This window comes from Odontesthes bonariensis, chromosome 10 (assembly GCF_027942865.1).
Source record: "Odontesthes bonariensis isolate fOdoBon6 chromosome 10, fOdoBon6.hap1, whole genome shotgun sequence".
Lineage (NCBI taxonomy): Eukaryota > Metazoa > Chordata > Actinopteri > Atheriniformes > Atherinopsidae > Odontesthes > Odontesthes bonariensis.
The window spans coordinates 38,775,602-38,793,306 of NC_134515.1; the positions used below are offsets into that span (position 1 = coordinate 38,775,602).

The 17,705-nt window shown below is 47.7% G+C and overlaps 1 protein-coding gene across 3 annotated transcripts in view; it reads left to right on the top strand.

Moving 5' to 3' along the window:
• LOC142390069 (forkhead box protein P1-B-like) overlaps nt 1-17,705 on the top strand; it is a 58,426-nt gene that overhangs the window by 25,208 nt on the left and 15,513 nt on the right. For all 3 annotated transcript variants that reach the window (XM_075475425.1, XM_075475427.1, XM_075475428.1), the window contains 3 exons: nt 10,795-10,882; nt 14,683-14,751; nt 14,930-15,083. In XM_075475425.1, coding sequence (XP_075331540.1) covers nt 10,795-10,882; nt 14,683-14,751; nt 14,930-15,083 — 311 coding nt within the window. The remainder of the gene's footprint in view (nt 1-10,794; nt 10,883-14,682; nt 14,752-14,929; nt 15,084-17,705) is intronic.

Consider the following 17,705-nt stretch of genomic DNA (forward strand, 5'->3'; position numbering starts at 1 on the left):
CCAAAGATTTCTATCCCACTCCTGAAGTGCATAAATGGTGGTCCCATACAGAAGCATCTATGTTGTTTTCCTTGTGCATGAGCAGCGTCCACACTAACAATTCATACATTCTGTGATGGAAAGTTGTTGCTGACTGAGATGGGCTGGTGCAGATGCTCTCGGGCTTCACAGCACGAGGCCTAGCTACCCCAGAGCAGAAAGCATGAACTGGCCTTTAAGCTTACAATAGTTAGGTACTTTCTCCATGATATACTGTGGGGTGTTTAAGGTCAGGAAGCAGACCGTTTGGTACTGGTCGTTAAATAAAGGTGAAGGAGCACCCAAACCATTCCAGAGCAGAACAACGACAGAAATGACTGAGGGTTTAATGATAATAATACCTTTTATTTCGAGGTGCCTTTCGGGAAACTCAAGGTCACAATACAAACACAAGATAAACAGAATCAATCAGAGGGTGTAGTTTGCTATATGAATGATGTCCTGGTTAGGGGGTTCTCGCAGGAAAAACATGACACTCACCTTCATCAAGTCTTCACAAAGGCAGTAAATGCGTGCATAACTCTTACAGAAAATTAGAAAATAATGGACAGAAAAATTATTTTTGTCACAAAGAGACGTTACATTTCTGGGCCACATCATCCCTGAAATGAGAGTAAAACCAGAACCTGCCAATGTTAGAGCAGTATGAAAGCCCCTCATGAAACGATCATGAGCTGGAAAGTTTATTCCACAGTTTCCTCTCAAAAAAGAACCACTTGTTTTGTGGGATGGACCAAAATAAAGCCTTTTGCAGCTTAAAGTGGGTCATGTGTTGGCCCTGTTTGATCCAAACAAAGACATTAAAGTGTCAGCAGATGCGTCTTTCCTGGATTAGGTACTGTGCCACAGAAAAGGGGGGAGGTGAATGGAGATATGAACAGGTGGAAAAAGAGGGGCTGGTGAAGTCCCGATAACGAAAGTTACGTATGTAACTACGGTTCTATGAATCCTGGATGACCGCCAGAGGCCGTGCTTTCAAGCACTGAATGATACATCTCGCGCATGCGCAGGTCGAGTGTTTATACCAACAAAGTCACTTGTAATCCCCTGATGACCCCGGAGAGCCTATATCTTCCGGTGACATCAGCGGATCTGTTCCTACAGAATCTTCTCGTGAGTAGACAAGGATTCTGAGTGACAGAACGCTCTGGCGGTCATCCAGGATTCATAGAACCGTAGTTACATACGGAACTTCGTTCTATTTCATCCTTACTGACCGCCAGAGGCGGTGCTTTCAAGCACTGGATGACTCATACCAGAAAAGTCATGAGGAATCCAGTACTTACTCACTTTACTGAGAGGAAGCAGCAGAGTCGGGCAGCAGGACCACAGCCAACGGGTAGGGAGTGGCAACATTCACTCGATAGAACCTGGAGAAGGTACTCGGTGACGCCCATGACGCTGCCTCGCATATGTCTTCCAGGGGAACGCCCCGTAGGGCTGCCCATGATGTCGAGACAGCTCTGGTGGAGTGGCAGCTCACCCCAGCTGGCGGGGGGTGCCCACTTCCTTTATATGCCTGGGTGATGGCGTCCACCACCCAGTGGGACAGTCGCTGTTTAGAGAGCGCACAGCCCCTCCGAGGGCCACCATAGCAGAGGAAGAGCTGATCCGACTGCCTGACATCGGCAGTCGCGGCCACGTAGGCTCTCAGAGCTCGCACAGGGCACAGTAGTCGTAACCTGTCCTCCCCCTCCGGGGATACAAACTGTGCCAGGTGGATAGGTCTGTTGAGGTTCGACGAAGACAGAACCTTCGGGAGAAAGGCGGAGTTTGGCCATAGGGAAACCCCCGAGCCACCTCATGCAGGAGTCGCTCACCGACAGAGCATGCAGCTCCCCGACGCGCTTCGCTGATGCGATGGCGAAGAGAAAGGCAGTCTTAGCGGAGACCCACCTCAGCCCTGCCTGAGCAAGGGGTTCAAAGGGAGGTGAGCACAGAGCGCCGAGCACCAGGTGCAGATCCCATGGCGGGGTGCGCCGCACTCGTCGGGGGTGCAACTGCTGCGCACCTTTCAGGAAAAAGGACACCAACCTGTGGCTCCCCACCGTGCCGTTATCCACTCGAGCATGCCGAGAGGAAATGGCTGCCACATACACCCTCAGGGTAGCGGGGGACTGGCCGCCATCCAGGAGTGACTGGAGGAACTCCAGAATCTTAGGGACAGGACAGAGCACAGGGATCGGATGCCAGATTTGACCCTGCAACTGAGACAGGAGATCCCTCCTGTCGGGGAGGCGCCACGAGGAACCGCTGCAGAGCCTGTGCAGCAGTGGGAACCACGTCCTCCCTGGCCAAAAGGGGGCTACCAACAGCAGCCTGTGGCCCTGCTGGAGGACCCTCTGTAGTGTTGGGACTATCAGAGGGATCGGCAGGAAAGCATAGAGGAGAACCTCTGGCCAGTCGTGGGCAAGAGCATCCTGTCCCAGAGGACTGCTCTCCTCTGTCCGGGAGAACCAGAGGGGGCAATGGGTCGAGGCAAAGAGGTCCACGTTTGCTCTGCTAAAGGTGGCCCAGATATTGAGAACCACCTCCGGATGAAGCTGCCACTCCCCCGGCGGAGGCTTGCAACGGGAGAGCAAGTCCGCCGTCTGGTTTTGTTCCCCGGGCAAATACATTGCCCTCAGGCTGGCTAGGCGTGGTGCTGCCCACAGCAGGAGGTCCAGAGATGCCTGCAGCAGCAGTACAGACCTGGTGCCACCTTGGTGGTTTATGTGGGAGACGGCCGAAACATTGTCCGACCGCACAAGTACATGTCGGCCCCTCAAGAAAGGGAGGAAAGCCTGCAACGCTCTGTGTACAGCCCGCAGCTCTAGTGCGTTGAATTGCTGCGAGCGGTCCCGCGCCAGCCACAGCCCCTGAGCTGTTTGGTTTTGCCACACGGTGCCCCACCTCTAGAGGGAGGCATCCGTCATGACTGTCTCCCGACGGGATGCAATGGAGCCCATGGGCATGCCCTGGAGGAGAAACGAACGCTTCCTCCACGGGGCCAGGGCAAGAAGGCAACGGTGGGACACCCTGAGCCTCCTGTGCCGGTGTCTCTTGGCATCCAGGTGAAAGCTGTGCAACCACCTCTGGAGGGGACGCAGCGACAGCAATCCTAAAGGGACCACGGCAGCCGCAGCTGTCAGTTTTCCCAGGACGCGTAAGAACTCCACGTAGTGGAACCGCCTGCCTTCCCGAAACGGGAGGAGGCGGCGGAGGATGTCGTCCACCCGCCGTGGCGACGGGCAGGTCTTCATGGTGACCACATCGAGAGTCACCCCAAGAAAAACCGTGCTCTGTGATGGGGCCAGGCCACTCTTTGTAAAATTCACCCTGAGGCCCAAACGGGCCACATGGGAAAGAAGACACGTCATGTCGAGGGCCACCTGAGACTGGGATGGCGCACAGACGAGCCAGTCGTCCAGATACGGCAAGATCTTCATGCCCCGCGACTGTAGGTGTGAGAGGGCTGCCGTCACACACCTGGTGAACACCCGTGGGGAGAGGGAGAGACCAAACGGGAGCCACCTGAACTGGAAATGACGCCCCTGAAAGGCGAATCGCAGAAACTGCCGATGGTGTGGCGCCACAGGAACGTGAAAGTAGGCATCCTCCAGGTCTATTGAGGTAAACCACTCCCCTCTGGAGACCGTACACAGAACCTCTGCAGTGGTCAGCATATGGAACCTCAAGACCTTCAGGAACCTGTTGAGGTTCCTGAGGTCGAGGATAGGACGGAATCCGCCATCTTTCTTTGCTACCAGAAAGTAAGTCGAGTAGAACCCCCCAGGGTGCAACAGGGGATCTACCGATTCGATGGCACCCTTGCCCAGGAGGACGAACAGTCCCTGGGCGAGGGCTCGGGCTTTCGCCGGGTCGCGGATGATAGTCATCCTGACTCGGCCATGGGTCGGGGGCCAACTAACCCCGGGCCCCCGACCTCTAAACGCCCCAGGGGTATGACGGGCAGTACGTGAGACCTGAGGTTGCCTAGGGGGCAGTCGCTCAGGTGCCCGAAAGGTCTGCGCCTGCCGCTGAGCAGGCTGTGGGCATGACTAGGGAGGCCCCTGGCCTGTGAGTGGGTGCTGCGCTGTGGGGCAGCTGGACAGCCCCTAGGGTTGCCAGGAGGCGGCGCACTGCTGTGAAGCCCAGACAGCTGCTGTCGGGTCTTTCCAGCTTGGATCGTGCGCTTGAGGGCTTCCAGAGCCGCGGAACCAAACAGCTCCCCCGGCTCCACCGGAACGCTGCGGAGGGTTCTTCTGCAGGCCTCCGAGAGAGGGGACTGCACCAGCCAGACCTGGCAGCGAGCCTGAACAAGGGTTGACATCACCAGCCCCAACTCCCTAGACATCAGTGCAAAGGCCTGTAGAGAGTAACACTGCAGAGAGTAACACTGTAGAGAGTAACACTGTGGACAGAAGTGTCCAGCTCAGTCTCCTGCAGGGATGATGACAGGGCGAGCAGTAGGTGGGACATGGAATTACCTATGCGAGCCATGCGTGCCGCCGCATCATAGGCCCTCGACAGCAACTCATCCGTAACCCAGCACTGGGGGCGAGGACACCTCGCCTCCTGTCTCAGAGCCTCATCGGGTGAGACGATCAGGGCGGCTATGGTGGGCTCAACCGCTGGCATGCGGTCCAGGCCGAACTTGGATGCGTCCTGCATGGCTGCCAGGGCCCGAGCATCAGCCGTTGGACGAGCAGGGGCCCTAGGGTCCCTCCAGAATGTCTGCAATTCCCTCAGATACTCCTCTGATGGAGGCATAGTTAACTCAGCGGGGGGTGAGGAGTGCCTGAAAAAGGTACTGGCCAAAGCTGGCTGAGCCTGCGGCACGTCCAGCTGCAGCCTGGCTAGAGCCGTACGAATGGCGGCTCCCATAGAGCAGTCCTCGATACCACCCGCAGAGCTACAGGCCGAAGAAAGGGAGCCCGCTGCAGAGGGACGGGAGGCTTCGTCTTCTGGGAGCACGCCCGACGCGTAGTCCTGAAACATAGTAGCCGAAGCTGCTATGGAAAACGCATTCTCCTCCGACCCGACGGAGGCCATCGGAGGAACAAGAGCACCTGGCCGGGTTGCCCCAGCCCCAGGTTGGAGGGCCAGGAGGAGGGACCTCATGCTGTCAAGCTCCGCTGTTAGCTGATCCACTCTGGAAGTAAGCCCGGACCCCTTAGCCCTCTTCCCGGAGGTGGGGCCTGCAGTCTCAGCAGGCCGACGCCAGGGTTGGCTAGACCGAACCGGGACCAGCCGCTGGTCAGGGGTCAACTGGGGAGACAAGGGAGGGCCCAACAGGCGCTCTACCTCAGCCAGCCTAGCAACTCTGACAGCATGAGGCAAGATACCACAGTTCATGCAGGACTTGTCTGAAAGACCCTGCCTCAGATGTCCGAGGCCAAGGCACGAGGGACACAAGTCATGGCCATCCTCAAGCTGTAGAGGAGCCATACAGGCCGAGCAGGAGTGGTTGTCATCCATGTTGGGACCACCAGCTATATATATAAATATGCATGTATTTATTTATTTATTTACTTATCTATAGATGGATGCTGGGAGAGGGAGTCGCAAACGGTGCCTTCACCGACAACCAACTATAGGCCACCTGTGCTGGGAGCAGGGAGCGCACACGCCGCCTTCACCAGGAGAGGGGCTAGTTATGTTTTTATTATGTACTTATCTATAGATGGATGCTGGGAGAGGGAGTCGCAAACGGTGCCTTCACTGACAACCAACTATAGGCCACCTGTGCTGGGAGCGGGAAGCGCACACGCTGCCTTCACCAGGAGAGGGGCTATTGTTTATTTATCTATAGACGGATGCTGGGAGAGGGGGGCAGCGAACGCCGCCGTCACCGACAATCACTATAGGCCACCTGTGCTGTGAGCGGGGTGCGCACACGCCGCCTTCACCAGGAGAGGGCCTAGTTGTGTTTTTTTATTTATTTATTTTTTTTTTATCTGTAGGTGGATGCTGGGAGAGGGAGTCGCAAACGGTGCCTTCACCGACAACCACTATAGGCCACCTGTGCTGGGAGCGGGGGGCGCACACGCCGCCTTCACCAGGAGAGGGGCAGAACAATAGCAGCAAACAAAAGAAGTTGCAACAGAGAAAAAACCGGCACAACCGAGTTGGCCGCGCTTTAACATAGGCAGGTTACAGATGCCGGGAGAGGGCTAGCAAACACATAGCCTTCAGCAACAACGTAACTATAACTTCACAAAAAAAAGAAAGGCTGTTACTTACTTGCGGGTGCACAGCACCGGGAGAAGGAGCGAACACGCTGCCTAGACCGGCGCTTGTAACAACCGGCAGTACACTTCATCAGCCTAGGAAAAAACAAGGTAACAGACCTCTCGGCGGAGTTCGTTGCGGTCCCTGAAGGGCGAGCAGCTCGCAGCTTCGACGGAACGTTGCGAGACCACCAGCAGCGAACAATGAAGCAGTAAGTATGGTTTGAGAAATTCGTCTCGTATGTAGACGCGGTAATACCTGCGAGCGAGAAGATGAAAGGAACAGATCCGCTGATGTCACCGGAAGATATAGGCTCTCCGGGGTCATCAGGGGGTCACGAGTGACATTGTTGGTATAAACACTCAACCTGCGCATGCGCGAGATGTATCATTCAGTGCTTGAAAGCACCGCCTCTGGCGGTCAGTAAGGATGAAATAGAAGGGCCTGAAAACAGAGACTTTCTCTTTGACTGGCATTTTGACCTTGAGACCAGACAAAAGTGACAGTTGAGTCTCTTGTGGCCCAAGCTTTGACACCTTAGCTCCACTAATAAAACGTTTATATAAACTGCATATGTAGCGATGGATTGAAGACCTCAAGCTCATGAAGAATTTGTCAGGTTGGGATTTAAGGGAAGGACACGGATGCGGACTTAAGAAAGAAAACTGGGTTTATTCACCAAAAACAAAGTATCAACACAAAGCGCGGCTGAGCCGGAATCAAAAACGTAGCGGAGGAAAAAACAAACAAAAACACTTGGCATGGCATAGAATATATAAATACTCATCTTGGGCAAAACTGGTAGCCTGGGTGAGTAGACATGAAAAGATCCAGCGACAAAACAGGGGAGACTGCAAACTAAATAGGGAGTGAGAGTGATTGGGGACAAGGTGCAGCTGGTGGGGAATAAACAGGTGCAGTGAATGAACTAAGTGCAGGGAAACTAAAACATGGCAAAACTAAAAACTAAACATGGACTAAGAACCAAAACGTGACCTAAAACATGATAACTAAAACATAAAACTTAAACAGAGTCCCATGGCGTGACAGAATTGAACCCTACTTCTTGTGTTTCTTACTTAAACCATATGTGACAGCATTTCAGATCAGGCAGTGTGTGCGCCAAGGTGATAGAAATGTCAGAGAACTGGTGTCAAGCTGTACTGGGCAGAGCTTGTCTTTGTTGCTGTGCATGGTTGTCTCCTCCTAAAAAACGTATGATCCCTGCAACCTTCAGAAACTACAGTCTTTTTAACAGGAGGAACAGAGGCGGGTCAGTGAGTATACACTGAGAAGTCAGCTGTGGCCTGGTTTAGGGCAGCAGCTGTATGAACTTGTTTTGAAGTTGTAAGGAACTACTAATTATACTCACCTGCTGATAACAACAGATTTTCCCAGACAGGTCCTGGAAAAAGCTGAGGGAAGATACACTATATTGCCAAAAGTATTCACTCACCCATCCAAATAATTTAATTCAGGTGTTCCAGTCACTTCCGTGGCCACAGGTGTATAAATCCAAGCCCCTCGGCAGGCAGACTGCTTCTACAAACATCTGTGAAAGAATGTTTCGCTCTCAGGAGCTCAGTGAATTCCTGCGTGGTACCATGATAGGATGCCACCTGTGCAACAAGTCCAGACGGGAAATTTCCTCTCTGCTACATATTCCACAGTCAGCTGTCAGTGGTGTTATAACAAAGTGGAAGTGATTGGGAACGACAGCAGCTCAGCCAGGAAGTGATGGGCCAGGTAAAATGACAGAGCGGGGTCAGAGGATGCTGAGGCTCATAGTGCTCAGAGGTCGCCAACTTCAGTCGCTACAGACCTCCAACCTTCATGTGGTCTTCAGATTAGCTCAAGAACAGTGCACAGAGAGCTTCATGGAATGGGTTTCCATGGCAACTGCATCACCAAGTGCAATGCAAAGCGTAGGATGCAGCGGTGTAAAGCTCGCCGCCACTGGACTCTAGAGCTGTGGAGACGCCTTCTCTGGAGTGACCAATCAGGCTTCTCCATCTGGCAATCTGATGGAGGAGTCTGGGTTTGGCGGTTGCCAGGGGAACGGTACTTGTCTGACTGCATTGTGCCAAGTGTAAATTTTGGTGGAGGGGGGATCATGGTGTGGGGTTGTTTTCAGGAGCTGGGCTTGGCCCCTTAGTTCCAGTGAAAGGAACTCTGAATGCTTCATACCAAGAGATTTTGGACCATTTCATTCTCCCAACTTTGTGGAAACAGTTTGGGGATGACCCCTTCCTGTTCCAACATGACTGCGCACCAGTGCACAAAGCAAGGTCCATAAAGACATGGATGAGCCAGTTTGGTGTGGAAGAACTTGACTGGCCTGGTCAAGAATGGTCAAAAACTCCCATAAACACTCCTAAACCTTGTATAAAGCTTGCCCAGAAGAGTTGAAACTGTTAAAGCTGCAAAGGGTGGGCCGACGTCATATTAAACCCTCTGGATTAAGAATGGGATGTTACTGAAGTTCATATACATGTAAAGGCAGATGAGCCAATACTTTTGGCAGTATAGTGTATGTTCACATTCAAAGGGAAAACATACCTACTGGTAGTGTAGTATTGCCAAAGATGAATGGAAGTGGCAAACCTCAACCACATAAAGTCCTCTGATATCACTGAGTACCTCTAGTTGATATTCACAGATCAGAATTGCTAACCATGGACCACAATCCTCAGAGAGAAAGATGTTATCTTTCACTGCTAAATATGGATTTACATATGTGAACAACAGAGACGCAGAGCAGACAGTTCACTGTGTTAAAAAATCTCCTCATAAATGCCACAGATCCTTATCTTGCCCTGCTAGCTTATCGTATCAATCCCCCAAGAATGGCTGTGGTTTGGGTGATGGGCTGCTGGCTTTGCCCCACTGCTCTGACCCTTAAATCCTCATTGAATCCAGTCCTCCCTGACACCGCAGTCATTGCTGCAAAAGAGAAGGACAAAAAGTGTGTTGATCAAGAACAATTCAATTCATCGATAGAATTATGAAACAAGTTTATCTTTTTACAAATATTGCTGTTTTAATCTGTGAATTCGTGAGTTTAAAACATTTTGCTTATGAAAGTAAGATTTTGTAAATTACACCTTTATTTCCCAACTGATTTATCTTTACTGAACTGAACAGGAGAAACACAAGTAACAATGTTGAGAATGTGTTGAAGAGAGATGCAGATAATAGCTCATCATATGATGATCAGGCAGAGGGATGCAGATGGCTTAATTAGAAACACAGAACCAGTGGCCAATGACCACCCAGAGAGCAGAGAGGACCTCAGAGGGATGTACTGGGAAGTGAGGCTGCAGTGGCGTGCATTGATGGCGTCATCCCAGTAGACGCGAGTGTAGAAAGCCCCCCTATAGCCCCCAATAAGAACAATATGGCAGCTACAAGCTAACAGTGCAATAGTAGTCGTTTATTCATTCATTGGTCTTAAAGTATTGGTGAAATAAAGACAGATAATGCCTTATTCAGAGGCTGTACTGTCTCTGCCCTGTTCTCTCTGTTATATGGATACACGCTGATCTCCAGTGATCTAAATATCTTCTGAAGGACGCCGACTTTCACCAAACTGTTATCGGGGAGCAGATGAACGTATTTTATGCCGGAAATAAGGTCCAGGTTTAAAAAACCTAACTTCCCCTTTAAGTTCGAGTTTTCAGTGTCAGGAAGGAGGCTCTCTTTTAAACGGGCTGGATCGCCATGGTAACTTTTGTTACCATGTGTTGGATGTAGATTGGCTGTAAAGATGCCATTGTTTCTCAGATTCTGTTGATATTCCAAATAACAAACTAAGATAAAAATATTTGACTTTTGTCAAGCAGAAGTGTTGAATTGATGTTGATGCCTCATACTGAAACTAAATTCAAACTGCTTGACTGATGTTGAACTAATGTCACATCTGAAACATATCTGACTGTCATTCAATAATTCAACAATCGTTTGAAAAGTTTGGTCACTGTGCTGCAGTGTACTGCATTTTGTTTACTTTGAGGAAATGTTAGCATTTTAATTTCCATCCATCCATCCATTATCTGCCGCTTGTCCGGGGATCGGGTCGCGGGGGCAGCAGCTTGAGCAGAGAAACCCAGACGACATTTTAATTTCAAATTCCAAAATATTATGTGATTAAATATTTTTTTAAATATTAAGAAGATGTTCTGATATGGGTTTTAACCTTGTATCAACCTTTTTGAGCACAGCTCGTGATGGAAATTGTACAAAAACAAGGAATACTTAAATACCCAAATCTGCTCCCACCAAAGAAGCTCTGCAGTTACCGTAGCACATACTGTAGGCTCTTCATTGCATTAACATGGTAACCGACATGCTTTCAGTTGGTAATGCATAATACAGCCTTATCCTTCATATATGCTATCACATTTTTGCTTCAGACAAACAGCAGACTGCATCATTTTACAATAGACCTCTTTTCCCTGATATTCTTAATTAGTTACTTTCTTAATAATGTCTGAATTTATTTTTAATTTTGGCCTAATAATTTGATTCTGTTTTGTCTTGCAGACATCTCCACTCTGAACACAGACATAGTGACAGAAGCATAACCCAGTGGAGGGTCCAGCAGGATATTGTCCAGTACATGGAGCGTCAGGTGGGAAATATAGAATCCTAGAAAGTTTCCAGTTACACAATAAATGCTACTGTACAAAGTAATGTAAAAATTCTAATGCAAACTCTCTCACCCTCATATCTGTAAGGATCTCAGTTACTGTATATGTATTTTCATTTTTCTAAGTCCCAGGTTAAATTCAAGAGATTCCCCCATGAAAAACCAAACTCAAACCAAAGTCAATATCTGCTCCACCAATGTAAGGCCAAAATGAGTATCCGTAAGTTTTATGATGATAAACACCTGAGATACATTTCTTTTCTAGTTAACACACCACTGAGAGATTTTAAAGTAGGGAATCAGCGATATAAAGCTTTTCAACTTCAGCCCAACTCCGATTCAATAGGGACAAAAACGACATAAAAAGGCAGTCCAAACACTATCACGCCCTTCTGTGAAAATGACTAAAAGCTTGGGAACATTTTGCTCTCTTACAGAGAAAGCAGTATTATTCTTATATAGTGATTCAACAAGTAAAGTATGTGTCACTGTACACAACATAAATGCACATTTTGTGTTGCTGTTTACCTTGAACATGACTGCCTTTCACCAGCTAGTCTTCTCATTATTCTTCTTGTTATTGTGAGAATGTATTTCGTGATATTTCAGTCAAACAAACACTGCGGCATTCCACTGACTAAAGTTGGACAGTTCTGTGTGAACATAAGACAACTGAAGATTATTTCACTGTTGTTTGACTACCACCATCTTAGTTATTGAGGGCAGGTTAAGTAACGTAGCCCGAATGTTGGGAGTTGCAATTCTTTTTGTTGTAAAAATGGAATACCTCATTACTACGCGTGAATGAACTACTGCTGCTGATTTTGTTTGGGTCTGTAAACTGCTTGCACCGCGTTGAGCTTTCATTGCATTCAAAACACAGTCAGAATTTTGAGCTTTCCCTCATGAAGCCTGAGTTTAAAGTTAAAGTTAACAGATCCGAGCCATCTAATCTAAACAAGGCCAGTCTGCCCATGCAGTAGGCTACCAGCATACTAAAGTCAGCTCCTCCCAGGGGATCAAAGTCATTGGCAATCCCAGGCTTGAAAGGACATATAATCCCTCCAAGTCCTCCAGTCCTGGGTCTGCCCCGGGGCTTCCTCCTAGTAGGACGTGCCTGGAAAACCTCTAAAGGCAGGCGACCAGGAGCGGCCTCATTAGTACTGACAGAGCCCCAATCTATCTGTCCATCTCTCGCTCCAACCTGCCATCACTCATGAACAAGAAACCCAGTTACCCAAAGGTTTCCAAACCAGACACCCTCCTCTCCACGACTGCACCTCCAGATCCTGTCCATGAAAATCACAAACTGGATCGGTGACAAGGGGCAGCCCTGGTAGATTCCAACATGCACTTCAAACAAGTTTGATTTAGTGCCGTTGATGGGCATCAAGGGGAGCTTTACATAAAGAAAGCTTCCCTTGGCATAGGAAATGTGTTCGGCATAAACGGTATTCGGATTAAAATTCTGGTACCATAATGCTGGACAGGACAAGGGGTAAAAAAAAAAGAAAAGAATGAAGACACAGTTTTTGCGTCCCTGTATAACCAAAGCTCGTAAAAGCAGCTCTGATACCCCATACTCCTTCAGCTCCCCCCATAGAATTCCTTTGGAGAACACGGTTGTAACCCCTTTTCTACAGTCTACAAATCACACGTAGACTGGATGGTCAAACAAAGATGACCCATCAGTAACTCTGCAAAGAAAAAGATCTGGTCAACTGTCAACGACCATGGAAAAGAAAAAACACACTGCTCCTCCTGAATCCAAGGTTTGGATCCAAGATCCAATCCAAGGTCGTAGCCTCCTCTCCAACACCCTAAAATAAACCTTTCTGGGGAGGCTGAGTAGAGTGGTCCCCCTATAGTTGGAACACACTCTCTGGTCCCCTGTCTTAAAAATGAGAACCACCACCCTGGTCTGCTACTCCACAGGCTTTGACCCGAGTTTGTTTTTACTGCTTTACCTTTTTCCTACTCCTTTCATGGTAGAATTTTTTAAATGTTGCCCCAGGATACATTGAACTTTAAAGAGCAATTTATCCTAACGGAGACATGGCTAACAGACAGCATACCGGATGCTATTGTGGACTTGAAGGGATTCATGACAGTGAAAGAAGCAAACAGACCAATTCTTCCATTCCTCCCAAACGCGCCTCTCCAGGTTACTCCATCATTGCCAACATGGGCACTGAAGTCCCCTAGAAGAACAATGGAATCCCCAAGTGACACATCCTCCAGGACGCCACCAAGGCACTCCAAGAAAGCCGGGTAATCTGAGCTGCTGTTTGGTGCATACGTACAGTCAACAGTCAGAATCTTACCTCCTGTAGCTCCAAGTTGCTCCAACAATGGAGGCACTCAGCCAGGGGCTTGTGAGTATCCCCACACCTGCCCGACACCTCTCTCCATGGGCAACTCCAGGGCATGAGAGAGTCGAGCCTATCTCCTAGAGTTTGGTTCCAGAGCCACCACTGTGTAGGGAGGTGACCACAACTATATCTAGTTGGTACTGCTCCACCTTACACACCAGCTCGGGCTCTTTCCCTGCCAGCGAAGTGACATTCTATGTCCATAGAGCCAGTTTCCAGAGGTTGGCACGCACAGGCCCCCGTCTTTGCCTGCCACCCAGGTTACACTGCAACCAACTGCACCCGAATTTCCACCCTGAAAGTGGAGGTGGCTTCCCGACTCTTCTTCGGGCTGAGCCCCAGGAGCCAAGGCTTGGCCACCAGGCACTCGCTGGCGAACTGTCCCCCAGGCCTGACTCCAGTGGAGTGCCCCGGTTTCCCTTTTCCTGGTGCCGCTCCATTGAGGTCTTTGAATTGCTCTTAGTCTGACCCATCCCCAGAGACCAGTTTGCCATGGGAGACCCTACCAGGGAATAACTCCCCAGACAACACAGCTCTCAGGATCATGGGGATACTCAAACCCCTCTACCACATTAAGGTGGCGAAATAACAGAGGGGAAATTTATTGCGTATTTTAATCATAATCCACATTCCAGGAAGTTCTCTCATAAAGACGGTCCCTATTAGTGGAGCAACTCATGATGACCCTTAATCATGTAGTGTTGTTAAGAAATCCCTGTGAGTAAAGTGTGGCAGCATCAGTTGTTTTAACATACACTGCAAAAGGAAATGCTATGTTTAATTCACAGTGCCCTCTGGTGCTTGTGCCATACACTGAAAACCTTATTTCCAAGCAGCTGCAGCAGTTACACTGAAAAGAAACACCAGATGGGATAAGACCCTGGTGCTACCACAGATGAACATTGGGTTTCCGGGTATTTTTCTGTAAGTCTTTTAAAAATCAACCAGTTCATTGTGAACAGGAGGTTGGTGACCCAGTTTAGAGGCTGTTATAATGAGAATGAGAATGAAGGAACAAGTCTGATGATGTAGGTAGAATAAAGGTTGGTGTCCCCAGAAAATGATAATTCTATAGGTAACTGTGAATGTTGGTGGTTTGATTCCCAGCTTCCCCAGACCACATGTTGAAGTGTCCTTGGGCAAGATACCAAACCTCATTTTACTTCTGATGCATCCATCAGTGTGTAAGTGTGTGTAATAGAGGAAAAAGCACTGTGTAGCCTGTAACACTGTACAGACTAATGCGGGCTGTATGAGTGTTTGGCTGTATTTACTTATTTTATTATTTATCTGACATGTTTGCACCGGGAGGAGAACTGTGCCCCAATTCCGTTGTGCTTGTGTACACTGTACAACTGTGCAATGACAATAAAGTCTCTTAAATTCAGCGATGCGTGTTGTTTTTTTCAGCTTGCTCTGGAAAAACAGAAACTCATTGCAATGCAGCTTCATCTCTCTGAACACAAATACTCTGACCTGGTACGTTGCTTCATTTTTATCTCTCTTCACATGTTTCTTGACTAGGGTGATTAAAATGTGTTGCTTCGAGTAATTTGAAGAATTGAAAAATGAACTGCATGTTTCCTTTTCTTTTTTTTTTCACTTGTAAAGAAATAGAAATTAGCTTATCTGTTAATGTCCTCCTTCATTACTTCAGAAAACAGCTTCAGAATGGCCTTACAGCCTTTCTCTGTTGCTGCCCCAGTCTCAATTAACGGACGAGGACAGAATGCAACAATGGGGCATGAAACATCTGGAGGGGTTAGCTCAACATGGTTTCACCTCGACTGGCTCTGCCCATCTTCTGCCAGGTAACATGTTCAATATTTTCATTTATTTACACCCCAGTAAAATTAAAAACCTTTCACAAGGGACTCCTGACCAAGACAGCAGAGTTAATAGAACACAACCACACATCCATACATGTGACAAGTACATAAAACTTTATAACAAAACAAAAATCACTCACAGGTAGCAAATACATCACAAAGATATAAAATGTCTCAACATCATCATCGGGGATCATAAAGTGGCGGTAAAGTCATGAACATCCCTTTCACACATGCACTTGAACCCTGTAATGTTCCAGAGGTGATCCAGAGCGCTGGCATGTGAGAGCATGCATGTTCACATCATTTGCTCTGAACTGAACTGAGATTTTCCAGCCAGTCCCCAATAAAAGCTCTGGATCATCAGCGATCATTGCAGAGTATCCTGCCTATCAAAAAAATATAAATTACTGTCGAAGATGGATGACACAATTTCTTTACCATCCCAGGAAACAGGGGGGCCTATTGCAGCCAATCTCTGGCTGCCCTCTCCGGGGGAGTCTCTCTCCCCCGGTCTTCTGAGCCACGGCCGCTCCCTCGGGGTTAGATGTGGTTAGAGTCGGTCGTCCAATAATCGGAAGGTTGGCGGTTCGATTCCCACTCTTGCCACTCAAAAAAGATTGGTGGAACTGATAGCTGGAGGGGTGTCAGTCAACCTCCTTGTCACAGCTGAGGTGCCCTTGAGCAAGGCACCGTACCCCCCATGCTCCCCGGGCGCGTCATGGCTGCCCATCGCTCCAGGTTGGCATCTGTCTCTTTTTTTTTTAATATATACATTATGTTACAGTTACACTTTATACACCACCCCTTTTACCGTGAAGACAATAAATGCTATTGTTTCAATCTTGCATGACGTGCACGCCATGAATTAGAAAGCACCGATATCATTATATCCACATTGTTTCGTTATCTCAAGCCCCGCAAAAAAAAAAAAAAAAAAAAAAAAAAACAAGACATCTGCCTCAAAATTCATTCAGAAGTAGCATTTACCTAAATTAGAGAAGTATGACGATTTAGTGTATACCAACTACAAAAATTTCTTATATACAGTTAGTATTCTGCACAGAGTTGGGTCCCAGCACATACTTTTAGTTTTCCTCTGCAGCTCTCAAAGAGTGCAAACATTTGAGGCCAAATTTAGTAAAATAAGTCTGGCGACATTCTAGAAAACTCAATCGATCCAGAAGGAGCAGTAAGCTCACATCTTATCTGGTGTCACCTGTGTGTGCTCGGAGTCGAGCTGCTTGTCCTGGTTCAGAACTATTCGTTTCAATTTTAAAAATACAAACGTACTTTTACAAGTGGAATGAATATGTTTGAAGCTGCGTGAAAAAGTCAAGGAACAGCAGTGTTTGGGTTAATTATGAGATTATGCTGTCGTCAAATGAGGTACAAAATATCACCAGACTTATCATTTAACTCATTTCTGTTGTGGTAAATTACTCTAAATGACTCTTTACTGTCAATGTCCATGGAACCATTTCTGCTGATCCCTCATAGATACACATCCATCGTGTTGAGAATCATGTGACGACAGAGAGGGCAGTTCTGTTGGTATATAGGCTGCCTCATAAGGATGTCTATACAGTCTCTACACAGTCAGAGGTGTCTGCATGGCAACAGCACCACCGTTTTGATACAATCCTGACACCCACCCCAAACCGGCCACCATGCCCCATAGGGCGCGATCGAAGGCTACTCCCCACCCCCCGCTAGGTCATGGAACCGATCAAAGGAGCCCAGAGAGAATGATCTAATTTGGAGGCAGAAGCTGTCTCAAGACTGATATGATCCAACAAAAGGTCTCTATACTGGTTAATGCAAAGAATATTTTTATTTTTCCAATTTAAAAGTATAGTTTTCTTTGCGATACATAAGGCAGTGCAAATCATGTGAACCTGTATAGTGTACTCTGTGAAGAATTTTATATTGTATCAATTGTAAATTAGGATTTCTAAGCATTTTAAAAGTTCTTAAACATATCTGGGACCAGAGGTTTTGGTCAAAGTTGACTGACAGATCCGTCTCCCATTTCACAATGGGAAGGGTTATTGATTTGTCTATGTTAGACAATGCCCTGTAGATTTTTGACAATAATTTGGGAGGTTGAAGATTAAGGAACTCTAATACCCTTGATGGTATTTCCAACCTAGTTTTATTGAACTTAAATTTATGTTTTATTATAGATTTAATTTGTTGATATTCCAAGAATTTAGTCTTGTCAATCCCATATTGTATTATTAATCTGTTAAATGGAATGAAGTCTTATCTCCTCATATATGTGTTCCAGGTATTTGATTCCTTTACACCCCCAACCCGGAAAGTTTATCATATTATTATGTTGTAGGATGTCAGGGTTGTTCCAGATGGGTGTACGTTTGCATGGGATTAGTGAAGACTGTATCATTTTAAGAAACTCCCACCATGCTGTCAGAGGAGCTCACATTGATGCTCTTGAAGCATATATGCCGTTTTATGTTTGAACTAATGAATGGAAGGTCCGAAATCTTTATATTGTTGCATAGTGCCTGTTCTACGTCTAACCAGGATTCATCAAGAGGGTTACGTTTTATCCATTTTGAGATGTATTGTAACCTATTGGCG